The sequence below is a fragment of the Elephantulus edwardii genome, unplaced genomic scaffold, assembly GCF_000299155.1.
Source record: "Elephantulus edwardii isolate Elephantulus edwardi_28Jun2011 unplaced genomic scaffold, EleEdw1.0 scaffold00115, whole genome shotgun sequence".
Taxonomy (NCBI): Eukaryota; Metazoa; Chordata; class Mammalia; order Macroscelidea; family Macroscelididae; genus Elephantulus; species Elephantulus edwardii.
The window spans coordinates 4,512,475-4,528,848 of NW_006399865.1; the positions used below are offsets into that span (position 1 = coordinate 4,512,475).

The 16,374-nt window shown below is 43.7% G+C and overlaps 1 protein-coding gene and 1 pseudogene across 1 annotated transcript in view; both read left to right on the plus strand.

Annotated features, from left to right (window-relative positions):
* The first annotated feature begins 162 nt into the window (after positions 1-162).
* Positions 163-16,374, plus strand: part of FRMPD4 (FERM and PDZ domain containing 4) — a 711,592-nt gene continuing 695,380 nt past the window's right edge. Inside the window, exon 1 of the mRNA XM_006892369.1 lies at positions 163-297. Within this exon, the coding sequence (XP_006892431.1) occupies positions 257-297 (41 nt within the window). The 5' untranslated portion in view covers positions 163-256. The remainder of the gene's footprint in view (positions 298-16,374) is intronic.
* Positions 6,110-6,727, plus strand: LOC102859053 (annotated as a pseudogene).

Consider the following 16,374-nt stretch of genomic DNA (forward strand, 5'->3'; position numbering starts at 1 on the left):
CGCCGCGCCGCGCCGCTCCGCTCCGCTCCGGGTCCTGCTCGGCTTGGGATGCACACGCAGCGTGCGGCCGGAGGGGGGTAGCAGCCGCCGCCTCCAGGTGCGGACTCACGGGGCCGCCGCCACCCGCCGCCACCGCCACTGGAGCCCGGGCGCGCCGAGGTCCGTGTCATGGGGCTGTAGCTGCGGCCGCTGCGGGCTTGAGGAGGGGCGGCGGCAGCAGCAGCAGCGCTCGCTCGCGGGGTCCCTGGTCGCCTGCATGGATGTCTTCAGCTTTGTGAAGATCGCGAAGCTCTCGAGGTAGGGGCTGCGCCGGTTCGCGTGCACCGGGGAGCTCCGCTGCCGCGGACAACTTGGTGCTTGATTTTGCGGGAGGCTGGGGGGAGTCGCAGAAGCAGGGGCCGGCTCCGGGGCCCGGACTGGAACGGCGTGGCCAGGGGCTACCGCCTCCAACTTCTTTGCTCACTGGTTCTCCGGTGAAGACCGCACAGGCAGAGCCCCACGCGCGCTCACGCACACCCGGAGCTTCACGACAGTTTGTTTTCCCCCAGGAAAAGCCCCGGCGCTGCTCGGGGTCACATGGGCAAACCAGGGCCAGGAGGACATGGTTGTAGTTGCTTTTGCTGCTACTGCTACAAGCCAAAAGTGCTTCCAAGTAGCAGCGACAAAAAGTGTCCCTGCCTTCCCCCCTTGCCCCTAAATTAGACCTCCACACCCCGCAAAAGTCAGTTTGTAGGTTGACTCAGGTCGAGTGTTCCTAGCAGTGACCTAGATGGTAAAGTCCTAGCGCTACAAGGGAAAGACCTTCAGCATTTGGTAACTGCATGTCCCTCAGCCTGGAGAGATGTAGAAATGTGTTGGCTATTGGCTGTGTTGTGGAAAACCAAAGGAGGAAAAACCCACCCCAAACCAGCCCAACCTGATTCAGAGCGATTTCTGCTCCCGTTGCCTGACTGGAGCTCTCCTAGTCCTCTGCCCTCCGTGGGTTTCCAAAGTCTCCATACTAAGCGCCAGAAGAGCCATCCGTCAGCCTCTTGAGTTGTGGCCTTAACATGGGAAGAGCAGATACGTGAGGTCTGCAGAAACCCTGTCCAACTTTCTCTCCCTAGCCCCTGGCCTTCAGAGCCCTAACCACCAGCTCAGGAAGGTAGACAGTGGGGTTCCTCCCCGCTCCCTCACTCAGGGATGAAGCTCAAAGAGCTGCACACAAGACCGAGTAATTCTGCGTTTGTCTTCATTCCTTAGCATCAGGTGGGCTGTGTTGATTGCATCAGGCAGGAACAGGCAGCCTTAGATACCCCGAGCCAGAAACATGTTGACTTTGCTTTGCCAGATTACGTTTAGGCCTTTTCAGAAATGGTCGGTCCGGATGTTGCCCTTTCCAACATCCACAGCTCTTCGTGGTCCCTCTCCCCTCACACTGGTACATCTGACTGTCACTGGGACATGCCCCCTAGGAAAGGACCCCCACGTCACTGATAGAATGGCTAGATAGAGCTGATGGGTCAGTCTGCCTGCCCTGGAGCTCCCACATACTGGAAGCCTGTTGGGTTGAGCAGTGGGTGATTGCACTGTGGCCCGCCCAGTGCTTGGTTTCACACCCATACCAGAGAGAGCCCTGGCTTCACACCAGTATTCTATTCCTGCCCGCCTCTGCCTGTAGCTGCTTTAGAAACCGCTGTCAAATCACCCGTGGATGCAAATTGGCTGTGGGCAACAGTTTAGAAAGTGCACGTAGCCCTCTGTGTGTTGGACGAAGAGATTGCTGAAGGGGAAAAGGACCTCCAGCTAACAGTATGAAGCAACTTAAAGAGTTTGCAGAGCCCTGGGATACTTCAGACAGCAAGCTTGAACAAAACATCTAGTGCCTAGGGTCTGTCCTTAAACTTGAAAGCTTGGGAGAGGACATTCTGTCGAGAGGAAGGCTGTGCTGAATTCTAGGATGCCTCCCATGATGATCTTTATAAATCGGCCTATTTGCAAAACCCAACGCAGGAGTGTCGATTAGTATCTTTTGTTTTTTTTTAAAAAGAGAGAGTTTGGACTCCAGTTAGGTGTGGATTTCACTTTCTATCTTTACTGTGATGCCACAGAGAGTTAATTTTGAAGAGAAAAGAACACATGGCCTGAGCGGATGGGCCCATTAAGAAATCTTCCATCCCTAGGAATTCTGCCTTTTCCTCTGTGTGAGCTTACCGCTGGTCCCCAGGCTGAGCTAGAAATACCTCGAGAGGGCCATCAGCTTGCAGAAACACACATGAAACACACATCAACTGCCCTGCAAGGATTAGAGGGTTATGTGTGTGTGTGTGCCTGCGCTTGAAAAGGTGTTGCAAAAATCAACTTCTTTTCTCAAAGGTGGAGCAGCAAAGTGCTTGCATTGCAGGATTTGCCTGATTTCAGAATGGATAATCTTCCTAAAGGATTTAGCTTTGATCAATGTGGTTACTTGAGTGCTTAAAATTCTCTTGGTTTCTTTCGAGGGGGGATGCACAGACTTACCTCAGGCCTGCATCTTGCCTTTTGAGCCCAAGAACTCTGAGTGGTGATTCAGCCAGCATTTGCTGTGGGGAAGCATAGCCGATTTTTGTCAACGATCCCCTCCATGAGTAGTGATGTTGATCATTACCGAGAACTTGTGCTTGCCACATTACCTACACTTATTTTTTTATTTTGTATTTTTTCTAGAATCCATGCCTTTTAAGCATGTGAAGAAGTAGAATTCTGATTTCCCTTCAAGTATTCAATATAGTTTTAGGGTCATCATTTTTTAGCTCTCTTTTTTCCCCCTTTCTGCTAAGTTTTGGGCTGGCTTGCAAGTTGTGACCCTTTACATCATCTGAATTAGGACCCTTACTGCACCCATCAGAGGTGACACACTGGGCCATGGTACAATCTGGACCTGCTGTTTGTTTTGGTGTTTTGCCCCCCCCCCACCTTGTTCTTCTAATTTTCTGGTTATTAAACTGCTTGATAGTTTATATGGAATTTTATTTCACTGTTTCCTTGGTAACAGTTATATATCATTTCCATCCCTGTAGATGAGAGCATTATAGATGATTGCCTTATAAACCAGTAATAGTATAAAAATAGGCATATATTTTTATTGTTACTGTTCCTTGTATCAACGGTTTCATTTGTAAAGCAGATGCACTCTTTTCCAAGGTTTGTAAAAGAATGTGATTTAGCTGAAAAACATACGATTACGTCCCTTTCGCTGGAAGGGGGAGCTGATTGAAGACCTCAAAGTTCTGAGAGTGCTCTTGTACTGAGAGATGCTTCTATGGAATGTACCTGAGTTTATGTCTTTTATTTCTTAAGCAAAATGACACATCTTGAGAGGATGAATAATACCATAATTATTTTTACAGCAATAAATAAAGTTTAGGGAGGTGCTTTATTTTGTATTACTTATTTTATGGCATATAGCAGTGTTAGAATATAGTTTCTTACAAATATACGTTTGAGGAAGTAAAAAAATAATGGATCTATAAATCCCTTAGATTTTCCTGTAAAACCTAATTGAAGATGATGAAGCTTCTATTCCTTCCTTCCTTCCTTCCTTCCTTCCTTCCTTCCTTCCTTCCTTCCTTCCTTCCTTCCTTCCTTGTCTGAATCTTGTTCAGGAGGAAATATTTCCTAGGGGAAAGGGAAGTTACAGGAGTGCAAAAAGTCAGATTCCCCCCATCTCCTCTATCTTCACCCAAGTAATTGCCTTAATATTGCTGATAAGTGTGCGCTCAGGAGGCCAGCCAAGCGAAACCCCCGAAGACTGAGAATTTGAATTTTATTAAAAACTCTACTTGTGCATCATCTGATTCCTTTCTGAGTTCTGCTGATTTTGGTGGCTGTCAGGAGGTGAAATGATGAACGGTTTCATAACAGAACCAGATTCCTGTGAGGAATATTTAACTTTCCTTTCCCAGGGGTTGCTAGTTTGCAGCTGTGATAGTCTAGTCGCTAGCTGTTCTGGGGAAAAAGTGTCTGGTTCAGGTTTTGTACCATAAACACAGCTTTAGCAAGTTACTCTCTCTTCTCTCCTCTTTCCATCTCTCTCTCTTTATTCTCTCGCCCTCTCTCATATTCTCTCTCCCTGTCATATTCATTTCATTCTCTCTCTCTCACCCCCTCCTTCCCTCCCTCCCTCCCTCCTTCTCTCTCTCTCTCTCCTCTCTCTCTGTCTCTCTCTCTCTGTCTCTCTCTCTCTCTCTCTCTCTCTTTCTTCCTCCTTCTCTGCCCCCCCCCTTAACTGATTCTCATCACCTTCTTACTGTCTGCCTTTGATACATACAGGCTGTCAGTTGCAGTGAGACTTGGACGTCAGTTGCACTTTTTCTTCCTTTAAATGAATGACCTGTAAATTAACACTTTCTGCTTTGTGATCTTCCAGCTGTTCATATTCTCCCTTTCCAGACACACCTCCGTGTACACGCGTGTGCGTGCATGAGTATGTAGACACACACAGAGTTCAACTTTATGACTCCATTTTGTTTTGCCATGTAAGTGTTTCAGTGAGAAAATACGCATTATTGGTGAGCTTGTAATTTTATCATTAAGGTATGGTCTTGAAACCCCAAATTTCATACTTGACTCAAGAAAAAGAATTGAGAACAAGATTTTGGGGGGGGGTTGTTTTTAGTTTGCAGAGAACTACAGTCCTGAAATGTGCCATCTTTTACTGGCAAATGAGCTTGAACTTTGAGAGGTAGTCTTAGCAAGGAAAGAAATGTAACGAAGAGGTTAAACCAGGATTTGGCAAATTCTGGCCTGTGGGCAAACTCCCATGCAGTCAGTGCCCATGTTTGGATGGCTCATGAGCTGAGATCCAGCCCCCCCCCCCGAATGTGTCAAACAGACAAGCAAACAAAACAGAAGAAGAAGAAGAATATGAAATTCAGATTTTATTGTTAACAGAACTTTTTCCAAACACAGCCATGCTCAGTCATGTATACATTGTCTATGGCTGCATTATGGTGACCAAGTTGGATAGATGCTACTGTGAGTCCCAAAAAGCCCAAGCTCTGTGCATTCAGACCCGTTACGGAAAAAGTTTACTGACCTCTGGGCTAAACAATGCTCCTTCCTTTTTGCCATTATTGATACGCATATGGGTGTATGTGTGCATCCAAATACTATACAATTGAGCATATTAAGTACATGAATTCACTAATATACATTCACAATTTATATTTTACCTCAAGGCCTAGTGGGTAAGGAGTTAAGTTGCCAACCCAAAGGCAAACGTTTCAAATCCACTGACTGCTCTATAAGAGAAAGAGCTCTGAAAATGCACTGGAGGGTCAGCTATGAGTTGGTTCCAACTCGACAGCACATACCAAAAACAACAAGTAGAAAGAACAGAGGAAGACCCCAACCAGATAAGCTGGCACAGTGACTACAACTATGGAAATTGAGCATTTCAGAGATCATGAGGGTGCCGTAGGCTAGGGCAGCAGTTTGAGCTGTTGTTTATTGGGTTCTGATGAGCTGGAGTCAGCCTGACAGCACCTAACAACTACTAAGCTTTACCAGGGGAGCCCTGGTGGCAATGTTTGAAACATTTAACTGCTGACTCCAAGGTCAACAGGTCAAACCTACCAGCATTCTGCTCCTCTGTAGGTTACTATTGTTAGGTGCTGGCAAGTCTGACAATATGAGTACTATTCATAGCCAACCTCTGAACAATAGACGTGAACCCTCTCCTCTCCTATGCCATCCTCATCATCTCTGAGACACTTGAGCCCATTGTTGCAGTCAGTGGGTCAGTCCGTCTGGTTGACGATCTTCCTTTCTTAGGCTGACCTCCACCTTTCCAAGCATAATACCCTCTCTAAGAAATAGCCTCTCCGAGCAACATGACCAAACTATGTGAGATGAAGTTTTGCCCACTTTGCCTCAAAGGAGCACTCTGGCTGCACTTCTCCTGAGACATACCAGTTTGTTCTTTGGACAGTCGGAGCTCTTCTCCAACGCCACAACTCAAAGGCATCAATAATTTCTCTGTCATCCTTATTCATTGTCCAGATCTCAGATGCATAGCAAGTGATTGAAAAGACTGTGACCTAGTCTTAGCTCTGGCCCCGCTGACACGACCCCCACCGCCATTGCCGCCATGACGGGGCTCGCGCTGCTCTATACCGGGGTCTCTGTGGCCTTTTGGGGCACCATGCTTATTGTAGGAATCTGCTACACCATCTTTGACTTGGGCTTCCGCTTTGATGTGGCATGGTTCCTTACTGAGACGTCCCCTTTCATGTGGTCAAACTTGGGCATTGGTCTTGCTATCTCCCTGTCTGTGGTTGGGGCAGCCTGGGACATCTATATTACAGGCTCCTCCATTATTGGGGGAGGAGTAAAGCCCCCCAGGATTAAGAACAAGAACCTGGTTAGCATCATCTTCTGTGAGCCTGTAGCCATCTACGGCATCATCATGGCAATTGTCATTAGCAACATGGCTGAGCCTATCACTGCCACTGACCCTAAGGCAATTGGTCATCGAAACTATCATGCAGGCTACTCCATGTTTGGGGCTGGCCTCACGGTGGGCTTGTGTAACCTCTTCTATGGAGTCTGCGTGGGCATCGTGGGTAGTAGGGCTGCCCTGGCTGATGCCCAGAACCCCAGCCTCTTTGTCAAGATTCTCATCGTGGAGATCTTTGGTAGCGCCATTGGCCTCTTTGGAGTCATCGTTGCAATCCTCCAGACTTCCAGAGTGAAGATGGGTGACTAGATGCTATGTGTGGGTGGAGCCGTGCCCCACTCTTAATTTATTTGTGGTTTTTTTCCTGGGACAGCTGGAGCTGTGCCCCTTAGCCTTTCGGGGAGCTTGGTGTTCATGGCTCTGTCTGCACTCACCTCCCGCTTCCTGTCGACTTGGAGGCACCGCTTGGCTGGATCCTCAATGTGGGAAGTGGGCCACTGACCACTCTGTGTGCCGTTGTGCACCTGGGCCCCCCACCCATTTACCCAGTGTTTGTGAAATAAATATGTTTGTCCAGATTAAAAAAAAAAAAAAAAAGAAGACTGTGACCTGAATTAGGCAGGAAAACTCTGAGACAGTTCCTTACTCAATAAGGAATTCTGGTGAATAGGGTGGTTAAACAGTTGGCTGTTAACCAGAAGATCAGAAGGTTAGCAGTTTGAACCCATTGTTGGTTGTTCTGCAGCGGGGAAAGATGGCATTCTGCTTCTGTAAAGATCACAGCCTTGGAAGCACTATGTGACAGAGTTCTACTTTGTCATTTAAGTGAGTTGACATTGATCTGATAGCAATGGGTTGGGTTTGGCAATCTTTACTAACACTTCTAGTCTCCATTTCTTTCACCTGTTGGATACCAATCTTTAGAGGCAAATGTAGCTTCCCTGTTAGTATTTGTTGGAAATAGTTTGGTAGTTTTGATGCTTATTCTTTTTTTTATTTTATTAATTTTAACAACCGTTTACACAGATTTTGGATTTCCATTCATTCATTGTTGCATTTTTCTCCCTGCCTACCCTTTCCCCCTAGTTTGCTCTTCTCTTTGAAAAGTAAAAGAAAAATTCCTTCATTGGTATACAGTCCTACCCCCCCCCCAAGTACACTCCACTATGCTTATTCTTTAGTCACTGAGTGAGCCAGCTTTCTTCGGCTGAAGAATTACTTGTTAGAGTGATGTTAGTCTTTCATAGCCTTAAAGTTTTGCAGTTCAGCATGAATGGAAAAAGAATTGGGGCTAATACTATGTAGCCTTAACCAACGTGTGCCTGTGAGCTGATAACCAAGTCATTCGGACAATACCTGGTATTCCTTACAGTACACTTGAGCCATCTGGTCCTAATGGCTAATGACCTTCATTAATCTGTTTTCCAAATGGAAAGAACACTGGATAAGAGGATTTAGTTGTAAGGAGAAGAATGGCGTTAGGTTGTCTCGATTTGGAGTTGAGTTTAACCCAACTCTCTTATGATTGAACTGAAAGCATTGTGATGAAAAACTATAGACGACTTTCACTTCTTGATAACATAAGAACCATCCAAAAGTGTGCTGCCTTGCCTGAGTATGCAGGTCATTACGTACTTCAGCTCTGAAAATTATCTTGAAGGAATCTAATCCTTAGTTTTAGATAACAAAGCTAACATTCCAACCTTTTTTTTTTTCCTGGCAAGAGATGAAAAAGGTTTCTTCCTGCCTGCACCCTCATTCAGAAATACATGTTCATGTATTGTTTACAGTATTTGACCTATGATAAGTATACTTAAAAATTGCCATGGGAAATCATAGGCTACCCATTATAACACCTGTTGCAAATCACTCGTTTAAATGGCTGAAGACCATGATTGCTAACACTTGGTGGTAAAGGAGCACAAATGGTTTCTATTTTCACTTTTGAAGTATTTACTTTCTCTTGCTATGATCGAGAGTTAAAAAGTCGACAACTTTGACTTCTAAGAAGTCAGCGTTGCACTACAAGAAGCTCAATAAGCAAGATTATGATTACATTCAAATGAGTTTTTTAAGATGTCAGTGTTTATTTTAGAAAGTCCTTTTGAACATAACCATTTTTTTGGTAAAGGAAGATCTTTAAAGTTTGCAGAGAAAAAACATTTCCTTGTAATTATAATTTCTCCAAGATTTTAATTAACATTTCTGTTCTCTTTCATGCATGTCACACACACACACACACACACACACACACACACACACATTTACTTAATTGAAACTAAGGACACAAGGATCTGACAAAGATGAGCTGAGTAAACACACAGCAACAGCATATGAAATTAATGCTACAGTTCATCCACCGAATGTAGGAAGCCCTTAACTGAGGAGGAAAAACTACAGCCTGCTCTATGGATTTCTTCTCAACATCAAGAAAACAAAAATGTTCACCACTGGATCAATAGGCAGCATAATGATAGACGGAGGGAAGACTGACATTGTCAAGGACTTGGATCCACAAGTCAGCAGCCATGGAAACAGCAGTCAGGAAATCAAGAGACGTGTTTCATTGGGCAAATCAGCTGTCAAAGACCTCTTTAAAGTGCTAAATAACAAGGATACCAGTTTAAAGATTAAGGTGTGCCTGACCCAAGTCATAGTATTTTCTGTTGCTTTCTAGTCACCTGAATGTTAAGATAGTGAAGATGGAAGAAGAATTGATGCCTTTGAGTTGTGGTGTTGGAGAAGAGTACTGAAAAAGCCCATGGACTACCAAGAGAACAAACAAGTCTGTCCTGGAGAAGGTGCTACCAGGGTGACTCATAAAGGCAAGGATGGTGAAACTTTGTCTCACATACTTTGGGCGTCTTGTTAGGAGGAGCTGTTCCTTAAAGGGGGGACATAATGCTTGGAAAGGTGGAAGGTCAGTGAAAGAGAGGAAGACCCTCAACTGACACAGTGACTGTCACAGTGAATTTGAATGTGGTAGCATTGTGATGATGGTACAGGGTGGGGCATGGTTCTATATGTTGTTCATAGGGTCACTGTGAGTTGCAGTTGGTACCTGACAATAACAATGTGGTAACCAGTATGTTTGCTGACTTCGTGACATGATGATTCTGTTAGGTATGAGCTGTGTTGGGCAAAGGAGCACTGGTGGTGTAGCAGGTTAATGATTCAAGTCCACCAAGCCATTGCCAGTGAGAAAGATGAGGCAGTCTACATTAAGATTTGCAGATTTATAGATTGACGGCCTTGGAAACCCCACTGAGGATCACATGAGTCAGAAACATCTGGCCATCTGGTTTAGGTCAGCCTGCTGTGGTGGAGAGCAGGCCATCCTGGGCTGCTTGTTGACCTGTGTAAGGCCGCACAGGTGAACAGGGGGCTTCGCAGGGGCCCTTCTCACTGGTGCTCTTCCTGAAATTCAGGCCTGATAGCCAGTTAGCTCTGGTGCCCTGGTGAGTTGAGTCTGGAATTCCTTTTGTGACAAGCCATTAGCAGACCCTCTGCAGCTCAGGGTGGTCTGCTCCCGGTGGCCCAAGGCTTTGCTTAGCCAACTGCAGCTCTTCTTTTTGTTCCCTTCTCTTTCCTTTTTATTTTCATAACAACCTTACTGCCAGTTTTTATAAATAAATGTTATTGGCATGCAGCCCCCTTCATTTGTTTACATACTGTCGACTGTGGCTTTCTTGCTATAATAGTAAAGCTGAGTTGTTGTGTGATAGAGACTAAGTGGATCTTTTACTGATGTTTAATCTTTCTCTCTGCCCAGTGCTCAAATTCCCTTCTGAGTCTAGAGCTGTCCTCTGGATTTGGCCTAGTTGCTTGTGTGAAAGATGGGCCTGGGTGTAGGGATGCCCCTTCACAGCCCAGGCTTCTTAGACACTTTAGGGGAGCTCTTGATACTAATTGTAGGGCAACCTTGAAGCCTTCTAAAGTACATATCTGGTCCTATCCTATTGCTTCTTGGTGCCCTGCCCTTGAAGTAAAATTCACAGTTTTTTAATTCTCATCTTTTCAGGACTGACTTTTTTAGTACCTTATTTCTTGATATTTCTATACCTTTTTCACAGCCTTGACTTTTTAATTCCCCCAAAATATACTGTCATACACACTTGCACACACACACACACACACTCACACACATACACCACTGTACCTCTAACAAACATACACACACACAGACACACACACACACACACACACACTCCACTTTACCTCTAACATGCTCTCCCCCCCCCCAACATAGCTTAACTTTCTATTACTCTTAAAAGGTGCTACACTGCGCCTTTTTGTCCATAAGTCTTTTCCATGACACGTTTCTACCTGGGAATCTATTATGCCCTCTCATTCCTTATCCATATGTTTAGCCTGCAAAGACCAGCTTGTTTGGGGAATAGTGGCGTTGGGTGAAAGTGGAGGGTAATGACATCAGATCATTGAATGGAAGATGACTACATAACCTAGAAGCATGGCTCGGCCAAGTTGACACACACCCTTAACCATCGGTGCTAGTGCTGCGCTTGCCTCGCGCCTTGGCCGTTGTTACCGCCAGATGAATATCCTTAATGTGAAAAAGAGTTGGGGATAGGCTTTTGACTGTTGTAATAAATGTGAGAGATCAGATCATGAGATGGCTAATAAGTGTCGTTGTCTTTTATGTCTCGGTTTTCCATCTAAGCTGTTGCATGGAGCCTTCCCCTACCTCCCCAACCTTCAGTTACGTACTTGTGGGAGGAAGATGCGTGTTCTCTTTCTGAGTTATCAGCTGCCTCGGAAAACCTGCTGGAGGGTCAGCTACAAGTGAGCTCTAACTCGACAGCACACAACAACAAGATATTTTGTCAGTTAAGAAGTTCTGACTCCTCTAGGAAACTCCAAATTTTTTAGTGACTCAACATGCTAGAGGCTCTGGGTAAAAAATGGTGCTGTCAACCCCAAGGCAGGCAGTTGTATTCCAACAGCTGCTCTGTGGAAGAAAGATTGTTAGCCTCCTCCTGCCTGATTTACAGCCTCGGAAAGCCTGCTGGAGGGTCAACAGGGAGTTTGTGCGAACTCAGTGGTGCACAACAATAGCAACAATAACCCAATAGTTACTTGTTCCTTGCTCAGCTGACTCTGCCCCACATGTCATTTTGAGAACCAGAACGATAAAGGTGCTTTCATCTTCAGTATGAAGTCCAAGGTGGTCTTCCATATCAGTGACCAGCTAAGAGATGAGGGGAAAGAGATGGTAAAAGTTAGGGAATTTGAGGAGTAGCTTAACAGCCATGCCTGGAACTGAAGTTTATCTTTATACGCATGTTCCAGCAGCCAGGCCTCAATCACCTGGCCATATCTAACCATGAGAGAACTGGAAACGTTTACTCGAGCTCTGTACCCTGCCTCAGCTGGACATCTTGTACCTCAGCCTTATTATAACGTAAGTATTTGAGGAACTGCAGAGGCCAGCCTGTTGGTCTGAGCTACATGAAGTTTGCAACCAACCCTTTGAGCCTGAAAACACATGCTGCTGCTTGTATGGCAGTGGATTTGGAGAGAGTGGATATGCGGGATCACTGTGGCAATGGTTGACTGGTGCCCGCTGTATTAGGACTGAGTTCAGTTTGGATTGTATCGTGTTTATGAGCTCTTTGCAAACAAGAGGCCTTTGTATTAAACCTCCTCATTCATACTGGATATTGAGCAAATATTTGATGAATGATGAACAAGTCAGAGGGAAACCATACTGCATTGTACAAGCTATCAAGTGTTTCTCGTCGCTCGCAGGCCCATGCTTGGACTTCGTTCACCAGGTTGAACTGCTCCTGAGTATTAGGATGTGCTGACAGTGCTTGGTCCTCAGGCCTACTGGACACTTTGCAGTGAACTCCTGGCCATTCCTCCTACTTCAAACTCTGCCCTACATTTGAGCCCATATCCTCTCATTCCTGTAATTATTTCTTTCCTCTAGTCCTGAAACACCTTGTCACCTCCAGTTATACTCAATAAAACTTGGTAAAGCTGGAGCCTGCAGGAGAGGTTTCCATAAGAGCTCCAGCAAAGTGATAAGATTGCATCCCGTCAAAGGCAGAAAACTTTCAAGACCCTTGAAAACAAGGCCATCCCATCATTCTCTGGTTCTCACAGGTTTCACTGTATATTCTCCATGGCCAAGACAGAGTCATAACTAATGTTGTTGTTGAGTACTGTCGAGTTGGAACCGACCCATTGCTGACCCTCCAGTGGGTTTTCAGAGGCTGTAAATTGCATAGGAGGAGACAGCCCATCTTTCTCCTGCAGAGCAGCTGGTGCATTCGAATGCATACCTTTGGGGTGATGGTGCATCTCCTTACCAATGAGCCAAACTCACGAGAGTTTCATGTACCTAAAGGTGATACTGAGTGGTACAGATGGTTAAGCATTGAACTACCAGCCAAAAGGTTGGTGGCTGGAAGCTCCCCAGAGGCAGCTTGGAAGATGGGCCTGGAGAGCTGCTGCAGAAAGATCCTAGCTTTGTACACCCGTCTGGCACACAGTTCCACGCTGTACCTGCGGGGGGACCACAATTTGGAATTGACTCAGTGTGGCAACACCACGATCGTCAGAATGTTTGGCAGACAGTACATTGGGAAAAGAAAAAGGAAGAATTAGGAAGTAGAATAGTCACCATACCCAGTGAAATGTACCATCTTGCCAAAGTGGACACTTTTGACCTAGAGTTGGTTGGTATGTGGCCCTTAAAAAAACAGCACAATGAAAGAGAAATTTTTAAGTAATGAACATATGAAAATTTTTATTCACTCTTAAAATGAAATGCTGTGCAACTGGAGGAGGGGAGAGAAAATTATTTTCTTATTAGCAATATAGAAAAGTCACTGGATATACTTTTTGAATGTGTGTTGTTGTTGCTTACCACCTAGTCAGAATTTACTCTTAGCTGACCCTTGAGTGGGTTTTCAGAGACAGTAAAATTGCACGGGAAGAGATTGCTCATTCTTCTCCCACTTGGAGCTGGTGGAATTGCACCACAGGCCTTTGGGATTGCAGCACAGTGTTTTACCACTAGGCCATCAGAGGCACTGTGTGTATTTTTTTTTCTTTTTTACAAATTTTTTAAAAAAAATTTATTTTTTATTTTATTTTTATAACACTTTATTTTTTTATTTGATTTTTAAAAATAATTTTAATGAACATTTTGAGAAATTTTGCATTTCCATGCATTCATTGCTGCACTTCTCTCCCCAGCCAGCCCTCCCCCCAACCTCCAGTTCACTCATCTTTGAAAAGTAGAAGAAACACTCCCTCCCTGGTAAACATTTCCCCTGCACCCCTCCCACCGCCCCAAGTACACTCCACTATGCAACCTTAATTGTGGAATCTTGTGATAACCATAATACCCTATCATACATCTCTTTTAAATTATTCTTTCCCTCATCTGTTTCAGTGCAGGATACACAATTTATCCAGTTTTTCTCCGTCTTACCCCAACCCTGATATCAGTCCCATTTTACAGCAGTGGCACCATGCAATATTTGTCCTTTTGCAACTGAGATATTTCACTCAGCATAATGTCCTCCAGGCTCACCCATTTTGAATAATATTGCATGAGTTCCTTGTTTTTCATTACAGCATAGTATTCCATTGTGTATATACCACAGCTTCTCTATCCATTCGTTTATTGATGGGCACTTCGGTTGTTTCCAGCTCCTTGCTATTGCGAACAAAACCGCAATAAACATGGGTGTGCATATATCTGCTTGGATATCAGTTATGGTCTCTTTGGGGTATATTCCCAGCAGTGGAATTGCTGGGTCAAATGGTATCTCTATTTGCAACTTTTTGAGAAAGCGCCATACTGTCTTCCACAGTGGTTGCACCAACTGTGCATATTTTTAATTTTTCTTTTTTGAATGCTAGTAATATCTTGCCTATAAAAAATGGGCTTGACTTTTTTATATTTATTTTTATTGTATTATTTTTACGTGTACCGTCAAATCAGATCTGACTGGTACAGGAGGAGCTTGCCCCCTCCTTCTCCAGCAGAGCATCTGGTGGATTTGAGCCACATATCTCTGGGATTGCAGTGCAGCATCTTGCCACTAGGCCACCAGAGCTCCCTAAATGGGCTTGGCTTTTACCCATTGCCCTCAAACTGTTTCCATCTCATAGAAACCCTGTTGTGTAGAGTAGAACTTCTCCCATGGGGTTTACAAGGCTGTCATCTTTAGGGAAGCCGACTGCCCCATCATTTTCCTTTGGCACAGCTGGTGACTCCCAGCTACCATCCTTTCAGTTAGAAGCTGGACACTTCACCACTGCACCATGAGGGTTCCTTATTTATACCATACCCACCTAAAATATTTGAGATTGTCCAAATAACAATATCAGCAGGTTTTTAAAAACATGCTTTGTGATTGTAAAAGAGAACATTATCATAAAATGTTTTGAAAATATGTAATGCATGAAGGGAAAAGTTTTAGATATTTAAAATTCCACCAGCCTCATATAATCACTGTTAGTTTTCTATTGTCTTTAACTATTCCTTTTACAGAATTAATACCACATAGTCATGATTCTATACTTAAGTTTTTATGAAATGTCACTTTCCATTGTCATGAAAAACTGTTAATAGTAGAAAAAAGTCACCACGAGTACCACAGTTTGTGTCAGTATTTCCTATTTAATTCTATTTTGTTCCCCCTCCTTTCTTTTTCCCCTTTGGAAAGTCATTGAGGATCTTAATAGCCAAGACTTTGGATTTCATGGGCAGAATTTTTTTTATGACAATAATAATATTAGACTGAATGTTTCATAATCTATAAAAGTCACAAGGTAGTTGAGATCCTTTTATAATGATATTCAAATTTTATGCTACAATTATGGACCTTCTAGTTCCTCAAAGATATTAAAGTCGACAAGCTGCATTTGTCAGAGGAATTAATGCAAGGACAAGGACTTGAAGCAGTTGGTTAGGAGAGAAGCTTGGATAATGTAGATGATATGAACCTTGGTTTTTGAATTTGTAAAATGGGAATATTATGAGCTTTGGGGGGAGGGTCTAAATTTTATATTGTTTATAGAAGTCTATCATTTTACAATAGAAAGATCAGCTTCTAAGAAATGAGTCTACTAGAACTTAGCTTGGAAAAAAAATCTAGCATGAAAGACTATAGTGTTGTACAGAATGGTCTTTGTGACATTCTTATTAAAATAGTGGACTGGTAAAGGGGGAGGGAGGAAATGATGCAACAAGGAATTTTTTTTATAAAAGTGAACGGAGCGGGGTAGGAAGGAAAATGTGCAAAAATGAATGAAAATCCAACTTTTCTGTAAACTTTTGTTAAAATAAAATTAAAAAATAGTAAGGAACACAGAAGGAAATGTACTTCTGTTTATATAAATGCACTAAAGGATACGTAAAACACTAATAGAAGTACTGTCAAAATGAGAGGTGAAAGTTTACTAAGCCCAAAGAAAGAAAATCAAGGAAATATGATCCCCCAAATAGGAGAAAATCGCTGACACTGATAGTTTTGACTATTTCATTAATGAATTCATGAATTTCATTTCAAAATGCTCATAGGATGACTAAAAACAGCATGAGATAAGTGTGATACACATGCATACACACATACATACACACAAATCTTGCAAAAAGTACAATGGAAATTTCAGATATATAAAGTTTTAATGGTAATTTTTATTTACAAATGAAGCAGCTGAAAGATTTTATCATTATGAAAACATTCTTTCTGAATAGACTTGAGATCTTGGAAGTAAAATTCCTTCATTTCTTACATGGATTGCTTTTGCTCTGACCAGAAACGTCTTTTTTTTTCTGCCTTCTACAGTCCCCTGCAACCAATGTTTATAAATATGTAAATAAAGATTGTTGTTATGTGCCATCGAGTCGTTTCCGACTCATAGCGACCCTATGCACAACAGCCCTAAACCCTGCTCTATCCTGCGCCAAC